Consider the following 13,432-nt stretch of genomic DNA (forward strand, 5'->3'; position numbering starts at 1 on the left):
ATAGTAAGCCTCAAGCCACTTGGTGAGCTTCAGGCCAGTGAGAGATCTTATCTTAGGAAAACAAAGGGGTCAGCACCTGAGAAATGACACAGGAGGCTTGCCTCTGCAGCTACACGTGTGTATGGATAGCAATGATGACAGCTATGGCCATTCAGTCAGGCTCCGTAGGCCTGTCACTCACTCTTCTGAAGACAAGGGAAAGAGAGGTGGAATAATTTTTCAGGAACACATCAGCCTCTGAAAGGTGGTCAGTCTCTGATGCTCTTTCCTAAATACTCATGAAAGAAGCTTTGGAGTCTGTTAAAAGGGGGGCTTCCCATGTGACCTGACCTGAGCTGGCCCCGGCACAATCCAGTCAGCTCTAGGCAACTTCATGGAGTGGGTCAACTGGGGGGGTGGAAGGTCAGCCTGGGATGTAAATCTAGGCCTGTGAGTGGGAGGCTGAGGTATACAGCTTCCGTGCTCAGCATCAGGGACTCTCACCCAGCATTAGGAACTGCTCTCTCTCTTTGTAGGGCCTGTACCCACAGCGGTCAACAAGGATGCCCTACCAGCAGCCCGTTCACCCTCCACTGGGGTGCTACTCGCGACAGGTGAGTGGATGACTTCCCCTCCTATGCCCTGCTCTATCCAAGTCTTTAGGTTAGAACGCTTTCTGCTCCTTCATCCTTGCCCAGCCATCACCACCATTGCTTCCTGGTCCATCACTGACTCAAGGGGACAAACACAGCTGTTGAGGGCAGCATCGGAGACGAATGTTGCCACATGATACCCAATGTCACTTAACAGAGTCCTTAATGCACGATAATACCAGGCCTTTCCCAAAGACTTCTACACTAATTTAGCCTTCTCAACCACCCTATGATGTATGTTATTAATGGGGAAGCTGAGGCATAAAGAGATTAGACCAAAACATGAACATGTAAGTTTGTGTCTGATCTGACAAGTAGCTTCCATCACTAGGGACTTTCAGGGAGTCTTTAGTTCTTGCTCATGAGTCTCTGGGGTGTCTGAGTTGGGATGTGGATCAGGTCAGGTCTGTTCTCCTTGCTCTTTTAAGGTATGATTAGGAGACACAAGAGCCACTGCTCCTCTCTCACTGGGTGTCAGAAGCACATAAAGATAAGAGGAAGCACTCAACGCTTCCAGAGGCCTCAGCTCAGCGCATGAGGAAGGCCACACACTTTCAGGCGGCCAAAACCAACCCCGCAGCTCTGCCCAGCATGTGTGGGCCAAAGAATCATCTTCATGCTATGTGGGCTGACTAGATTCTATAAAAGACACTCAGTTTGATTTGAATTTCAAATGTAAATATTGCACAAGAAATATTTATGTTAAACATATACTCATTGGTTATTTCCAGTTTGGATTAAACTGATGTCCTGTATTTTTATCTGCCAACTGTGGCAGGATGAATTACAGCAGTACTTCAGGTACAAATGCCCCTCAGATGTTAACTCGGAAGCAAATGAAGGCCTGACCTTGGCAGACTGGTGCTCTTAGCCACTGTGATGGACACCTCTCTTAGATAAACACACACAAGTACTATATAAGAGTAACACCACCAAGATAGTAACAGACATCCATAGAGAGAAGCAGAGAGCAACAGAGAGCTGGGGAGATGTCTCATAGGATAAAGTATTTGCTTCTGAAGAGCAATAGAGTTTGGACTTCTAGAATCCATGTAAGCCAGATGCTGTAGCACACATCTGCAACCCCAGGGTGCTTATGACATGATGGGAGATGGAGACAAGCTCACGGGCCAGATAGTCTGGCATACATAGCAGTGAACAGCAAGAGGCACTGCTTTAAAACAAGGTGAAAGGTGAGGACTGACACCCAAGGCCTCCTTATGTACTCTGTGGTGTAAGTACACACACACACATGCACACACAAGTGTGTGTGTGCAACACACGTGAAACACACACATGAGAAATACATATAGTTACATGCTTCCAAGCTGCTTGATCAGGCCCACATGCTCACACATATACTCATTGACAGATATGGAAGCAAGCTTAGAGGTACTGAGTCTTGGAGCAGAGATGGGGTGCAAAAGTCATTTAAGACTGGGGACGTAAAGGGGGCTGAAGGCAAGCATTCCACATCCACAGATGGGCTTGAATCTCACACTCTGGTCCACGAACAGTCCACACCTTCAATTCCAGTTTCTTCTACCTCCATCCTTCCCAGAGAGCCCCACCCTGTCCCTGAAAACCTCACCTCTGAGCTGGCATATGTTAGTATGTTCCAGAGGTTAGCAATGCTCCCATAGGTGAAAACTACCATGGTCAGGGCTGCTTCGTCAGGATGAAGAGCCTCCTTCATCCTAACTGTTCTGAGAGAGTCTGTCTCAGGAATCCCAGTCACATTATCTCCGCCTACAAACACTAACCGCTCCTCCTGGCTCAAAGGGTCTTTTTAGGCAATCATGAGTGTGTATATATTTGAATAATGTAGTATAAAACATGGTAAGAATTTTAAAGACCGAGGTCACCGCTGTTTATTGGTCTCTTTCAAACCCTTCTAGAGACACCTGTTTATATAAGATTTCCTGAACAAGGCCATCATTCTCGGCACACGGTTCTATGCTTTTGTAAAAGATGAATGCATTTGGAGGTGGTTTCCAGAGCAGCCTACAATGCTGCATGTGATGGCTTTGATTGGCCCTGTGGAACCTTGGGAATATCCCTGGATAAGGCTGGTGTGAGTTCTGGGACTCATCCCTTTAAATAGTCTCTCTTATGGCCAAATAATTCCCATTGTGGAAACTAGGGATATTGCCCCGTTGTGGCCACCACAGAGTCTGTCCTGGGGGGTGTTTTCAGTGACATCTGGTGTCACAGGGCCCTGCAGTCACTCTTTGAGCAGCATGCCAACAGTTCAGGGATGGGCTCAGCTTTCAGAGAGTGCACAGCAGAGGAAGGCTGGAGCAGAACCCAGACTCTCAGCTCTCCCTGGGGTTCTGGCTGCAATTCAGGACTGGAGATGCTTACTAAGCTGAGCCCCAGTTCTGTTGTCTCCCACATGGGAGTAACACGGCCAGCATTAGTTATTTTTCTCACCATGATGATAAAAGAACCAATAACGGCAACTTGAAGTTTTAGTTTCGTTGTTGTTGCTTGGTTTGATTTCTGTTTCTCTCGACCAGTTTGAGAGTATAGCCCATCATAGAGAATGAGGCCGCTGGTCACATTGCACCCACATTTAGGAAGCAAGGAGAGATGAAGGCTGGTTGGTGTTCAAGTGGTTTCTCTTGTTTCCTTTTTATTCAGACTAAAACCCCAAGCCCTGGGAACGAAGTTGTTCACTTTTAGGGTGGGTTTTCCATCCTCGGTTACCATTCTCTGAAAATACCCTCACAGCACACCCTAGGTGATTCTAAATCCTGAGAACCTGACAGTCAGAATAAGGTCATATGATCTTGTCTCCTAGGGTTTGTAAGTGTAGTGGAAGAGGCCAGGTCTCCCACAGCCCGCGGTTTCCTCACACATAGTCCAAGTGGGTTTGTATTAGACACGGACATGCGGGGAGCAAGGGGGCTCTTGAGCACTGTAGGCTTCTGTAGTTTGAATGGAAATCCAGAAGCCTTCCTGGCTTTGACAGAAGCTCCCTCAGCACACAGGAAAACCCACGAGATGAAAGGTCTTCTGGTATTTGAGTGTGGGACCTGTTCCTCCAGATGTCCTGCTTGCTCTCCATCACCTTAGCAGATGCTTAGAGCTCCCTGGTCTTCCTACCCCCTCCCTGGCCCCTCTGACTGCATTCATTTCACTGTCTGAAGCTGGGACAATAGCAGTGAAGGAGATGGGTAGGGCCCTTGCTTGCTGGGGGCACGAAAGTACGAGCCACAGTTCTCAGTGGGTATTTGCCCAGGTATTGGCAGAAACCCCACTGAATTCCCATCTTTCCGGCAGGTTTGAGATATAAGCATGGGTCTACCTCCTGTTTACACTTTCTCCTTTTACCTAATGTTGTAGCTATTAGCCGTGGGTGGCTGTTTCCAGGAATTCCAGTGCAGTAATATCCTGACTTTAGCTCCTCATTCATTCTGACTCTGCAATTCTGAGCCTGTGGGTCCCGATCCCTTTAGGGTGGGGAGGAGGGAGTTTCAAAGATCCCTTCACAGGGATCGCCTAAGAAGACCGGAAAACACAAATGTTTACATTTCTATTCATAATGGTAGCAAAATTACAGTTATGAAGTAGCAACAAAAATAATTGTATGGTTGGGGGTCACCACAATACGAGGGACTCTATTAAAGGGCTGCGGCATTAGGAAGGTTGAGACCTCTGCTCTAGCTGGATTTTCAAGTGCTGGATAATTACAGCTGGTGGCTATGCAGTGATCCTTCCAGCACAGACCTGTTCTTCCCTGGCAGGCGTTTCCACTGGGTGGAGTTGTCTGGTGCCCACAGGCTGTTGAGGTCCTATTATTGAAGCCAGTGGTGTGAATCTCAGCAGTTAGACCCTCCCCACACAGAGTAGATTGTGTGTCCCCATTGTACAGATTAGGAGTTTGAGGCTCTGATACATATGGCAGGTAAAGGCTATGCAATAAAGTAGCAGCTGGGGTTAGGGTCAGGGCTGGGGGACTTTCAGCTCACCCCTCTCTCCTCTCTGCCCTACAGGTGACACCGTACAACCCACAGCAGATGGGACAGCAAATTTTCCGCTCTTCCTACGCCCCACTGATGAGCTACATCCCCTTCGTCCAGCCCAACTATCCATATCCTCAGAGGACCCCTCAGAAGCTTCCTGCCAATCCCCGAGACCCTCCCCCGACAGCAGGAGATGGGCCTCAGTTCCTCTTCCCCCAGGGATATGGGTAAGTTCTTAGCCATGGTGGAGGTGGGGAGCTGACCTGCATCTAGATGGCAGTCAGAGAGGGCAGGTGAATGGGATGGGCTTCATAGAGGCTTTGCTGGTATATGTGCCCCGTGGCTCTGGTGGTAGTGGGCATATCTTTGTACTGTGCCCAGTGTCTCCGAGGACTTGGAGGGAACAGTTGTGGTGAGCCTGGGCTGGGGTCTAAGCGAGCCATTTGAAGGTCCTATGCAGGCTGTCACCTACAGGTTGGTTGTAGAACTGCAACTGCCCAATCTGAAGCAAGTGGCCACTCTACACACTACAGGGGTGTTGCAAGTAGCTCATGGTGCCTTGTTATCATTTGATGATTTGCAAAGAATATAGCTAACTAATCCATCTTCTTCCTGCATGTGTCTGGAGTCCTTGCCAGGCTCATCTTTCAAGCATCTCCTGAACTTCCTGACAGGTCCCGGTGAAGGGTCCTCTACGGCTTACCCACCAAAGCATCCCAAACCTCACACAGTAGAAAAGTCTGGTGTTTCCGGGGCTTGTGGGAAAGGCTCGGCAACAGACCACTAACAGAAACTGGGCAGTTAAATGAAGATTTCTCTTGGGTTGTGCATGCTGTGTTTGTTTAACATAATTAACAAGTAGCCACTCACTCCAGCAAGCCAAATCCTCAGCTAATACTGGTGCCGCAAGTCAGGAGGCATTATGCTGCTCCTGCAGGCCTCAGAGTCCTAGGCAGATCATGGGGACTGCGTGCCCCACTTGAAGAAGCTCAGGTTCTAGGGTAGGATCAAACACTCAAGGGAGATATCGACTCCTGTCTCCCCCACACACTGCACCCAGCAGACAGCCTTTTCGCACCTGACCCCACTGCATGACCCCAGACTTTGAACCTTCCATCTCCCCTAATATCTAGTGAGAAGGGATCAATGTTTCAAAGAGGTTTTGATAGTCAGATCTGTTTGGAGGAAACGGCGAGAAACAAAGACAGGCAGATTTCTTAACTGTTGGAACTCTCAGATCATTTAATTGCCTGGGGTGCTCGGAGAATATTCAAGGAAGTGGTCGATGGTGGTATTTGAATATGATGCCCACGGCTTCTTTTTATGTCTTTCCTTTTTCCTCCGCTCCCTCCTCTTTTCTCTTCCCTCTTTTCCCTCCTCCTTCCCTCCTTTTCACTTTATAGAACTCCAAAGGTCAGACCCACCACCATCACACACACACACACACAGTCCCATGTTGGTTCAAGTAGTTAATGTAAACTTAGCTTACAGGGAATGCACAGGTAACAAGGCGAACTTCCTCCCTTCAAAAAGCAGAGGGCTGGGGCCTAGAGACATGGCTCAGCAGTTAAGACCACTCACTGTGCTTGTGGAGTACCTAGGTTTGGTTCCTAGCCGTCAGCATCCAGCAGCTCATCTGTAACTCTAGTTCCAGGGCATCCAATATGCTCTTCCAGACTCTGCAGGCACCCACACACATGACATATAGAAACTCATGCAGACACACATACATACACATGATGTATATAATCTCTCTCTCTCTCTCTCTCTCTCTCACACACACACACACACACACACACACACACACACACACACACACATGCACACACACAAACACACACTCATAAAAATAGGAGGAGGGGAGCTGACAGGACTGGATGCCACATGCTCTGATGATCAAGTGATTCTAGGCCAGAGCCAGGACCTCTGACAGCTGAAGGGGGGTGTCTCTATGAGTGGGTAGAGAAGACAATCTGAACAGAGGGAATCAGGCCCTGAAGAGGGATGGAACAAGGCGATCATTTAAATGCTCTCTTAAGCTCTTGATTTTGAGGTGCCAGGAATTGAACCCAGGTCCTCTCTCATACTAGACAAGTGACTTACTGCTCAACTATTTTCCCAGCCTGGAAGGTGCAAGGGTAGCTGGAGGCCTGGGGATAAAGCCAAGTAGAGTTTAAAGTATTAGATTTATCCCTGGAAAAGGTGGAAAATAGGATTGGAAAGGGAGGCTGGGATTGGATTATTAAAGGCTATTTTGACCAGTAGGCCAGGGGATCTAATAAAAGCCCGTGCACATCAGAGTGAGCACACATACAGGCCTAGGTGACAGAATAGGAGTTGAGGTGTAAGTCTGGAGGTCTCAACAAAAGGTTATCTATTACCTTCCTGGAGGTTAGAGTGAATGAGGGACACATAGAGCCATTCCTCAGCTGGCGACCACTCGTGTGTCACTGTCTGTGATTCTTCAAGGCACAGAATAGAATGCTGGCTGTCCAGGGAGCAAGGGGAGTTTACACGAAAGGATGGATGCCTGGTCTCTGTGTGTCTTTGGAACCTAGGGGTTGGGGAGAAGGGACAGGAAGGGGCAGCCCAAGAAGAAGACACTTGACTGAGAAGAGCAGGAGACAGGGGAAAGGAAGAGTAAGGGAAGGTGGGGATAGTTAGTGGGGGATAATGGCGTCCCAAGAAGCTGGGGAAACCGTGATGGGGACAGAAATAGGTGCCAGCTTATATTCCCAAAGAGGGTGACTTGTTCATTTAAAAAAAAACTGATTGAGGGGAGCGGGAAGCTGGCTTAGTTGGTAAAGCCTTCGAACCTGATGTTGATCCCAGGAATTTATATAGAGAACAAGGCATTGTGGTCCCAGTGCTATGGAGGCACAATCAAGTGGATCCCTGGAGCATTGTAGTCCCAGTGCTGTGGAGGCATAATCAAGTGGATCCCTGGAGCTCACTGACTAGCCAGCTTAGTCTAATTGGTGATCTTCTGTCCCAGTAAGAGAATCTCCAAGAACGATGTGGACGGTTCCTGAAGGAATACTGGCAAAACTAGCTGTTGGTCTCCATACACTTGAACACAGGCATATGAATGCATATCTCTCTCTCTCTCTCTCTCTCTCTCTCTCTCTCTCTCTCTCTCTCTCTCTCTCTCTCGTGTGTGTGTGTGTGTGTGTGTGTGTGTGTGTGTGTGCGCGCGCGCACGCGAGCGCACATATATAAACATACATATGCACATATGCATACATATAAATCGGATTGCCCTCTGGGGTTGTGGCACATGTCTGTAATCCCAACACTCAAGAAATGAATTAGGGAGATCTTGAGTTTGATTTCATGGGGAGATGTGTCTCCAACAAAATAAACTGACTTGAGCAACTCCTGTGCCCAGCACTGTCTATAGCATGTGGAGTGGGGGACACAGTCATAAGACAGAAACAAAACCCAAAGCAGGGAGTGCCCCCCCCCTCCTCCTCCTCCTCCTTCAAACAAAGTCTCAGCGTGCTACCTAGAACTGGCCTTAATTCACAGCCATCCTCCTGTCTCAACTTTCTGGTGCTGGGAGTAAAAGGCAAGAATCATCGCACTTGGCAAGGAAGGCTTTCTGAGCTGTGGCCGTGCATGTGTATGAGAGACAAGCATTCCACATGCAAAGGCTTCAGTGAGGCTGGAGTACAAGGGGGTGTAAGAGAGTGGGTGGAATAGGAATCAGAGAGGCAGCCAGGGCTGGGCAGGTTGGGACTAGTCAGCATGTCAGAATTTTAAGCCTGATGGGATGTCATGGACCTTTGATCTCTTTAAGAACATGCTCTTGTATCTATATAGAGCAGATCGTGTTGGCCAAGGAAGCATGGACTGTGGCAGTGAGGGCTGATGCAGGAGTCAGGGCTGGGGTCTTCCACACTGTCCATGAAATAGATGGTGATGGTGTAGGGGTGCGTGATCCATGTCAGAAAAGAGACAAGTGAACTGATGTAGGTAGGATGTTCACTTTCTTGGCAGTCAGTCGGGCTTGATCATGGTTTCACATGGCACAAGGACCAGGGCACACGTCTTAGGCTTCTGATCTGTGCACTGGATGAGCGGCAGCGGCAAATGCCTAGGTTGTAAATGACTAGAACAAGGCTGCTTATCAACTCCTGAATGCTGAAGTCTTAGTCACCTTCTCTCACTGTGGTAAAACACCATGGCCAGAAGCAATGTATAGAAGGAAAAGGTTAGTTTGGCTCACAACCGTAAGCCTTAGTTTGGATTTTATTGCTGTGAAGAGACACCGTGACCACAGCCACTCTTATAAAAGACAACATGTAATTGGGACTAGCTTACAGTTTCAGAGGTTCCGTCCATTAACTTCATGGTAGGAAGCATGGCAGAGTGTAGGTCCCACAGTGCTGGAGAAGGAGCTGAGAGTTCTACATCTTGATCTGAAGTCAGCAGAAGGACTGTGTGTCACACTGGGTGAAGCCTGAACATAAGAGATATCAAAGTCCACCCCAACAGTGACACACTTCCTCCAACAAGGCCACACCTCTTCATAGTGTCACTCCCTATGGGCCAGGCATTCAAACACATGAGTTTATGGGGGCTATACCTATTCAAACCACCAAATGGTTTCAGAGAGATACCATCTTGGAGGGCAGGTATGGAGGTGGGGACAGGAGTTTACATTGTGAACCACAGTGAATTAGAGCACACCAGATATGAGGAGAGACTGTGCACCCTCGAAGCCTGCTCCTCAATAATACAGTTCTGTCCTTTAGAAGGAAGCACCTCTTAAACTTCCCCCAAACAGTGTCACCAAATGGGGACTACTGTTGAAATGCCTAAGACTATGGGGGCATGGGTCATTTCTCATTCAAATCATCACAGAGAGGTGGGTAGAATTATTGATAGACAAGTGGATACAGGATCCTGGAGCTGTGAGGGGGGAAAGGTTGGAGCTGGCAGTGAATTTGGTGGCTGGTAGAATACGGATGATAAATGAAGGTATGGAACAGCGTGAATTACCAGGGAGTGGACACATGTAGAGAAGATGCAAGGATATAGCCCTGGGGTCTCTAGCAGGTAGAGGGGCTGGAAGGGGCAAAGGGACCAGGAAAGAATTAGGGAGAAGCTTCTAGTGGTGTCTCTGTGTGTGTGTTATGGGGTGTGTGTAGTGTGTATGGTGTGTGTCTGTGTATGAGTATGTGGAGTGTGTGGGAGAGAGTATATGTGGCTTATGTGTCTATGTGTGTGCAATGGAACAGTCAGGAAAAGAATGGAAGCCACGTGCAGCCACGATCTGTCATAGAGCCCAAGGGAGCCAGGATCAGAGTGGAGAAATGAGAACTTGGTACTATGGGAGCCAACACAAGGAACTCTGGGTAATACGGTTGTTGAGAATTTTATGAAGCCGAGCATTGGACAAGACCTGGTGAGGCTGGATTCGTCAAGGGAAGATGTATGCATGGTGGGCAGCTCGGTCTGGACGACAGGCAGGGTCATTAGAAGCAGAGGAAGCGAGAGGAGAGGAGGGGGATGAACTGAGAGAGGAAGGATCAAGCTCCCCCATCTCAGAGGAGGAGGAAAGCCCTTCTGTGCCTCTGCCAAGCTGATTTACATTCCCCATCAGGGATGACTGCCACACAGTTTATCCTCCAAGCAATAAAATAATCAGGGTGAGCCTTTACGGGGCGTGAGCAATACTTGCTCTGGAAACAGCATTATGTCAACCATCTTGAGTAAGCCAACGTGCTTGGTCTCTGAGCTCTAGGGCAGTGTTCTCAATCTGTGGGTCACGACCCCTCTGAGGCTCAAACAACCCTTTCACAGGGGCCACTTAAGACCATCCATCGGAAAACACAGACATTTGCATTTTGATTCATAACAGTAGCAAAAGTGCATTTATAAAGTAGCAATGAAAATAATTTTATGTCTGGGGGTGGGGGGTCACTACAACATCAGGAGCTCTGTCACGGGGTCACAACATTAGGAAGGTTGAGAACCACTGTTAAGGAGCTGCTAGACTTTCTCCTTCTTCCTCATCTCCCATCTTCTCCAGGAAGTATTCCTTGGTAGCTCTAGTCCATAGACACTGCTTCTCCCCGGGCCCTGTCTTCATGATGTCTGGACCATAACCTTGGCAGATGACATGATTCTAAGCAACAACCCAGAGGAGCTAGGGACACAGGGTGAAGAGATCAGATATGAGACACGACGTGGTTAAATTGCTGTTCATAACCATTGTTACTGTTTCAGCTTTTATTTTATAAACCAGACCAAACATCCAGAGTATCTTAACTTATAATAGCATCACTCTTTTCTGCCAGGGCTGGGGATTAAACTCAGGGCCTTCCAAATGTCAGACAACCTCTCTACCACAGAAACACACCTCAGCCCTTGGTTTTATGAGACAAGGTCTGCTAAGACTGATTTGAACTCAAATTTGTGATCTTCCGATACCCCCCCCCCCCCCCGCCGCCACCAAGTCCTGGGATAACATGCACATACCATGCCTACACCACATTTAATCACTTATAATGTAGCATGTTTTTTTCTTTCATGCATATGTGTGTTTTTGCCCGCATGTATGTCTGTACACTGTGTGTATGCTGCCCAAGGAAGTCAGAAGAAGAGTTAAGATCCCCTGGGGCCAGAGTTAGAGATGGCGGTGAACCATCTTGTGTATGTGGGGGATTGAACCTGGGTCCTTGTAGGATGTTCTTAACTGCTGATCCACTTCACCAGCCCCTCCAGGATGGCTTTTAAAAGGAAGAACAGAGATGTGGTTTCCACAAACAATTTTCCTATTAGGGGTGTGCTGGCTAAGCCCTGGGTTGGGTGCTGAACAGCGAGGTCTTCTCTCTGTTGTTCTGGAACTTATTTTAGTTAGAAGAAAATGGAATATCACCCAAACCTTAGCTGGTCTATGGACTGTCGCCACTAGAGAGCCACAGATGGTACGGAGCACACAATTAACACACTCACCGTGGTCTGCTTCCATCACTCTGTCCCTCCCTTCCCCTCCCCCTTTGTTGTTTCTTCATTTTATGGGAGAGTGCCTTGAAGGTGACTCTCTTTTATAATATGCATCTGCCTAGCGGAAAAGTGGTTGAGAATGCCTGGATTAAACTAAATCTGGCCGTTTGCTCTGCGGCAATTGGTATTAAGCCCCGGTTCCATCCGAAGTCTGATAGGACATGGGTGAAGAAATTGCAGTCAGATCCCAGGAGTCTGTGTTAGCTGTTCGGTCCAAAGAGGTCAGGGGAAGCTTCACCGAAGAGGAGATGGCCTTTGAGCTCTGTTTTGAAGTAAGCATACAAGAGTGCCCGTAAAGGCAGCAGAGAGGTATGGGGATTTCTGCTTTTCGAAGCAGAGACATACATCTTTGCTCGTTCTTCCCTGAGGGTCACACAACAAGGCAGGCACTCAGTCAGTGGTGTCGCAAGGCTACTTCTCAGAGGAGTGTTGAAAGAAAGGGTGTGACTTAGCAAGGCTGATCCAGAAAGCTAGCTGAGCTGGGAAGACACACTGGTATTGGCTGAACTCAGATCAGCTGCCAGGACAGACCTGTTTTCTGTGATGTTGTGGACTTCCCTAATGCAATTTGGTCCTCTGAGACAGATAGGTTCGAGCAGGCCTACAGGTGAGGGGCTCAGATCCAGGAAACTTCCTTCTTTGTGGCCCCTAACTGGAGACAACATGGAACTCTAAATGTCATCCTTACGTGCTCCCCGCAGCTCCCTGAGCCAATGTAGTAGAGGACACAACTCTTCATTGTCCTTTAACTGTGTGATTTTGTGTCAGACTTGCCTGGAGCCAAAGACTTTATAAGATGCTAAAGCTTTCAGCTTCTAAACCTGTCCCAGCTTCCTAACCTTTAATGGAAAAAAAAATCAATAGATTCTTTTTTCCAATCTCTCCTGGAACACCAAAGACTTCGTCTCAGCACCCGTTGCCCCTCTCTTCCAGGTTCAACTCGGCGCCCAGCGGCCCCCTGATGAACAGCCCCTATTTTTCCTCCAGTGGGAATGGCATACGCTTTTAGACCTCTCTCTCTCTCTCTCTCTCTCTCTCTCTCTCTCTCTCTCTCTCTCTCTCTCCTCCACCTCTCTTTGCCCTTGGATCAGGGCTAAAGGTTCTGGAATTCTGGATTCTGCAACAGCTTGGTGTGAAGTTTGGAAAGCCAAGGTTCCAACCAGGTGGCCGACAGAAAACAGCAAGACCAGATTCCTCTACTGGCCAACACTCACCTGCATCGCGCCCCCTCGCGTGTAGTGCTCACCACAGACGCACCCCCCATTTGTAAGACCACACAGGCATCTGTATTTAGCTAACATGACTGGTTTTTGTTTTTGTTGTTGTTGGTAAGATAGACAGTAAGACACTTAATTTAGAACGTTTGTATTTTATGATAAAACTAGGAGCTGCTTGAACCCGCGTGTGCCTGTTCATTTCTTTTGCTGTGCTTTACGTGATCTCTACTGTTCGTCCCCCTCCCATGAGCCCCGATGTTTCTTCAGACACAGAGCGGGGGGCCTTGGGAGCGATCTTATCTACAGGAGGGACCTCAGGAGTCAAAAGCTTGAGCATTTATCTCTCCCCCCACTGGGATTCCCTTATTCCCTGACAGCCCAGATTCTGCATTCCTAGAAGAGTCATTATACAAAAACCACTCTCCCTGGGGTCTGTCCCAGGTAGAAGTCTTGCAAAAAAATCTCCCCAGGACCCAGCATTGGCATAGAACACAATTTCAAAATGGATCTTAAGGGCTGGGAAGATGGCTCAGCCAGTCAGGCTTCATGACCTGATTTCTATCTCTGGGACCCAGTTAGTAAAGGGAGAGAACTGATTCCT

At 48.2% G+C, this 13,432-nt stretch overlaps 1 protein-coding gene across 1 annotated transcript in view; it reads left to right on the forward strand.

Annotated features, from left to right (window-relative positions):
* Nucleotides 1-13,000, forward strand: part of CUNH1orf94 (chromosome unknown C1orf94 homolog) — a 44,083-nt gene extending 31,083 nt beyond the window's left edge. Inside the window, exons 5-7 of the mRNA XM_021160347.2 lie at nucleotides 516-593; nucleotides 4,631-4,827; nucleotides 12,548-13,000. Coding sequence (XP_021016006.1) covers nucleotides 516-593; nucleotides 4,631-4,827; nucleotides 12,548-12,623 — 351 coding nt within the window. The 3' untranslated portion in view covers nucleotides 12,624-13,000. The remainder of the gene's footprint in view (nucleotides 1-515; nucleotides 594-4,630; nucleotides 4,828-12,547) is intronic.
* Nucleotides 13,001-13,432: the final 432 nt, after the last annotated feature.

This window comes from Mus caroli, unplaced genomic scaffold (assembly GCF_978045245.1).
Source record: "Mus caroli unplaced genomic scaffold, Mus_caroli_1 scaffold_6, whole genome shotgun sequence".
Taxonomy (NCBI): domain Eukaryota; kingdom Metazoa; phylum Chordata; class Mammalia; order Rodentia; family Muridae; genus Mus; species Mus caroli.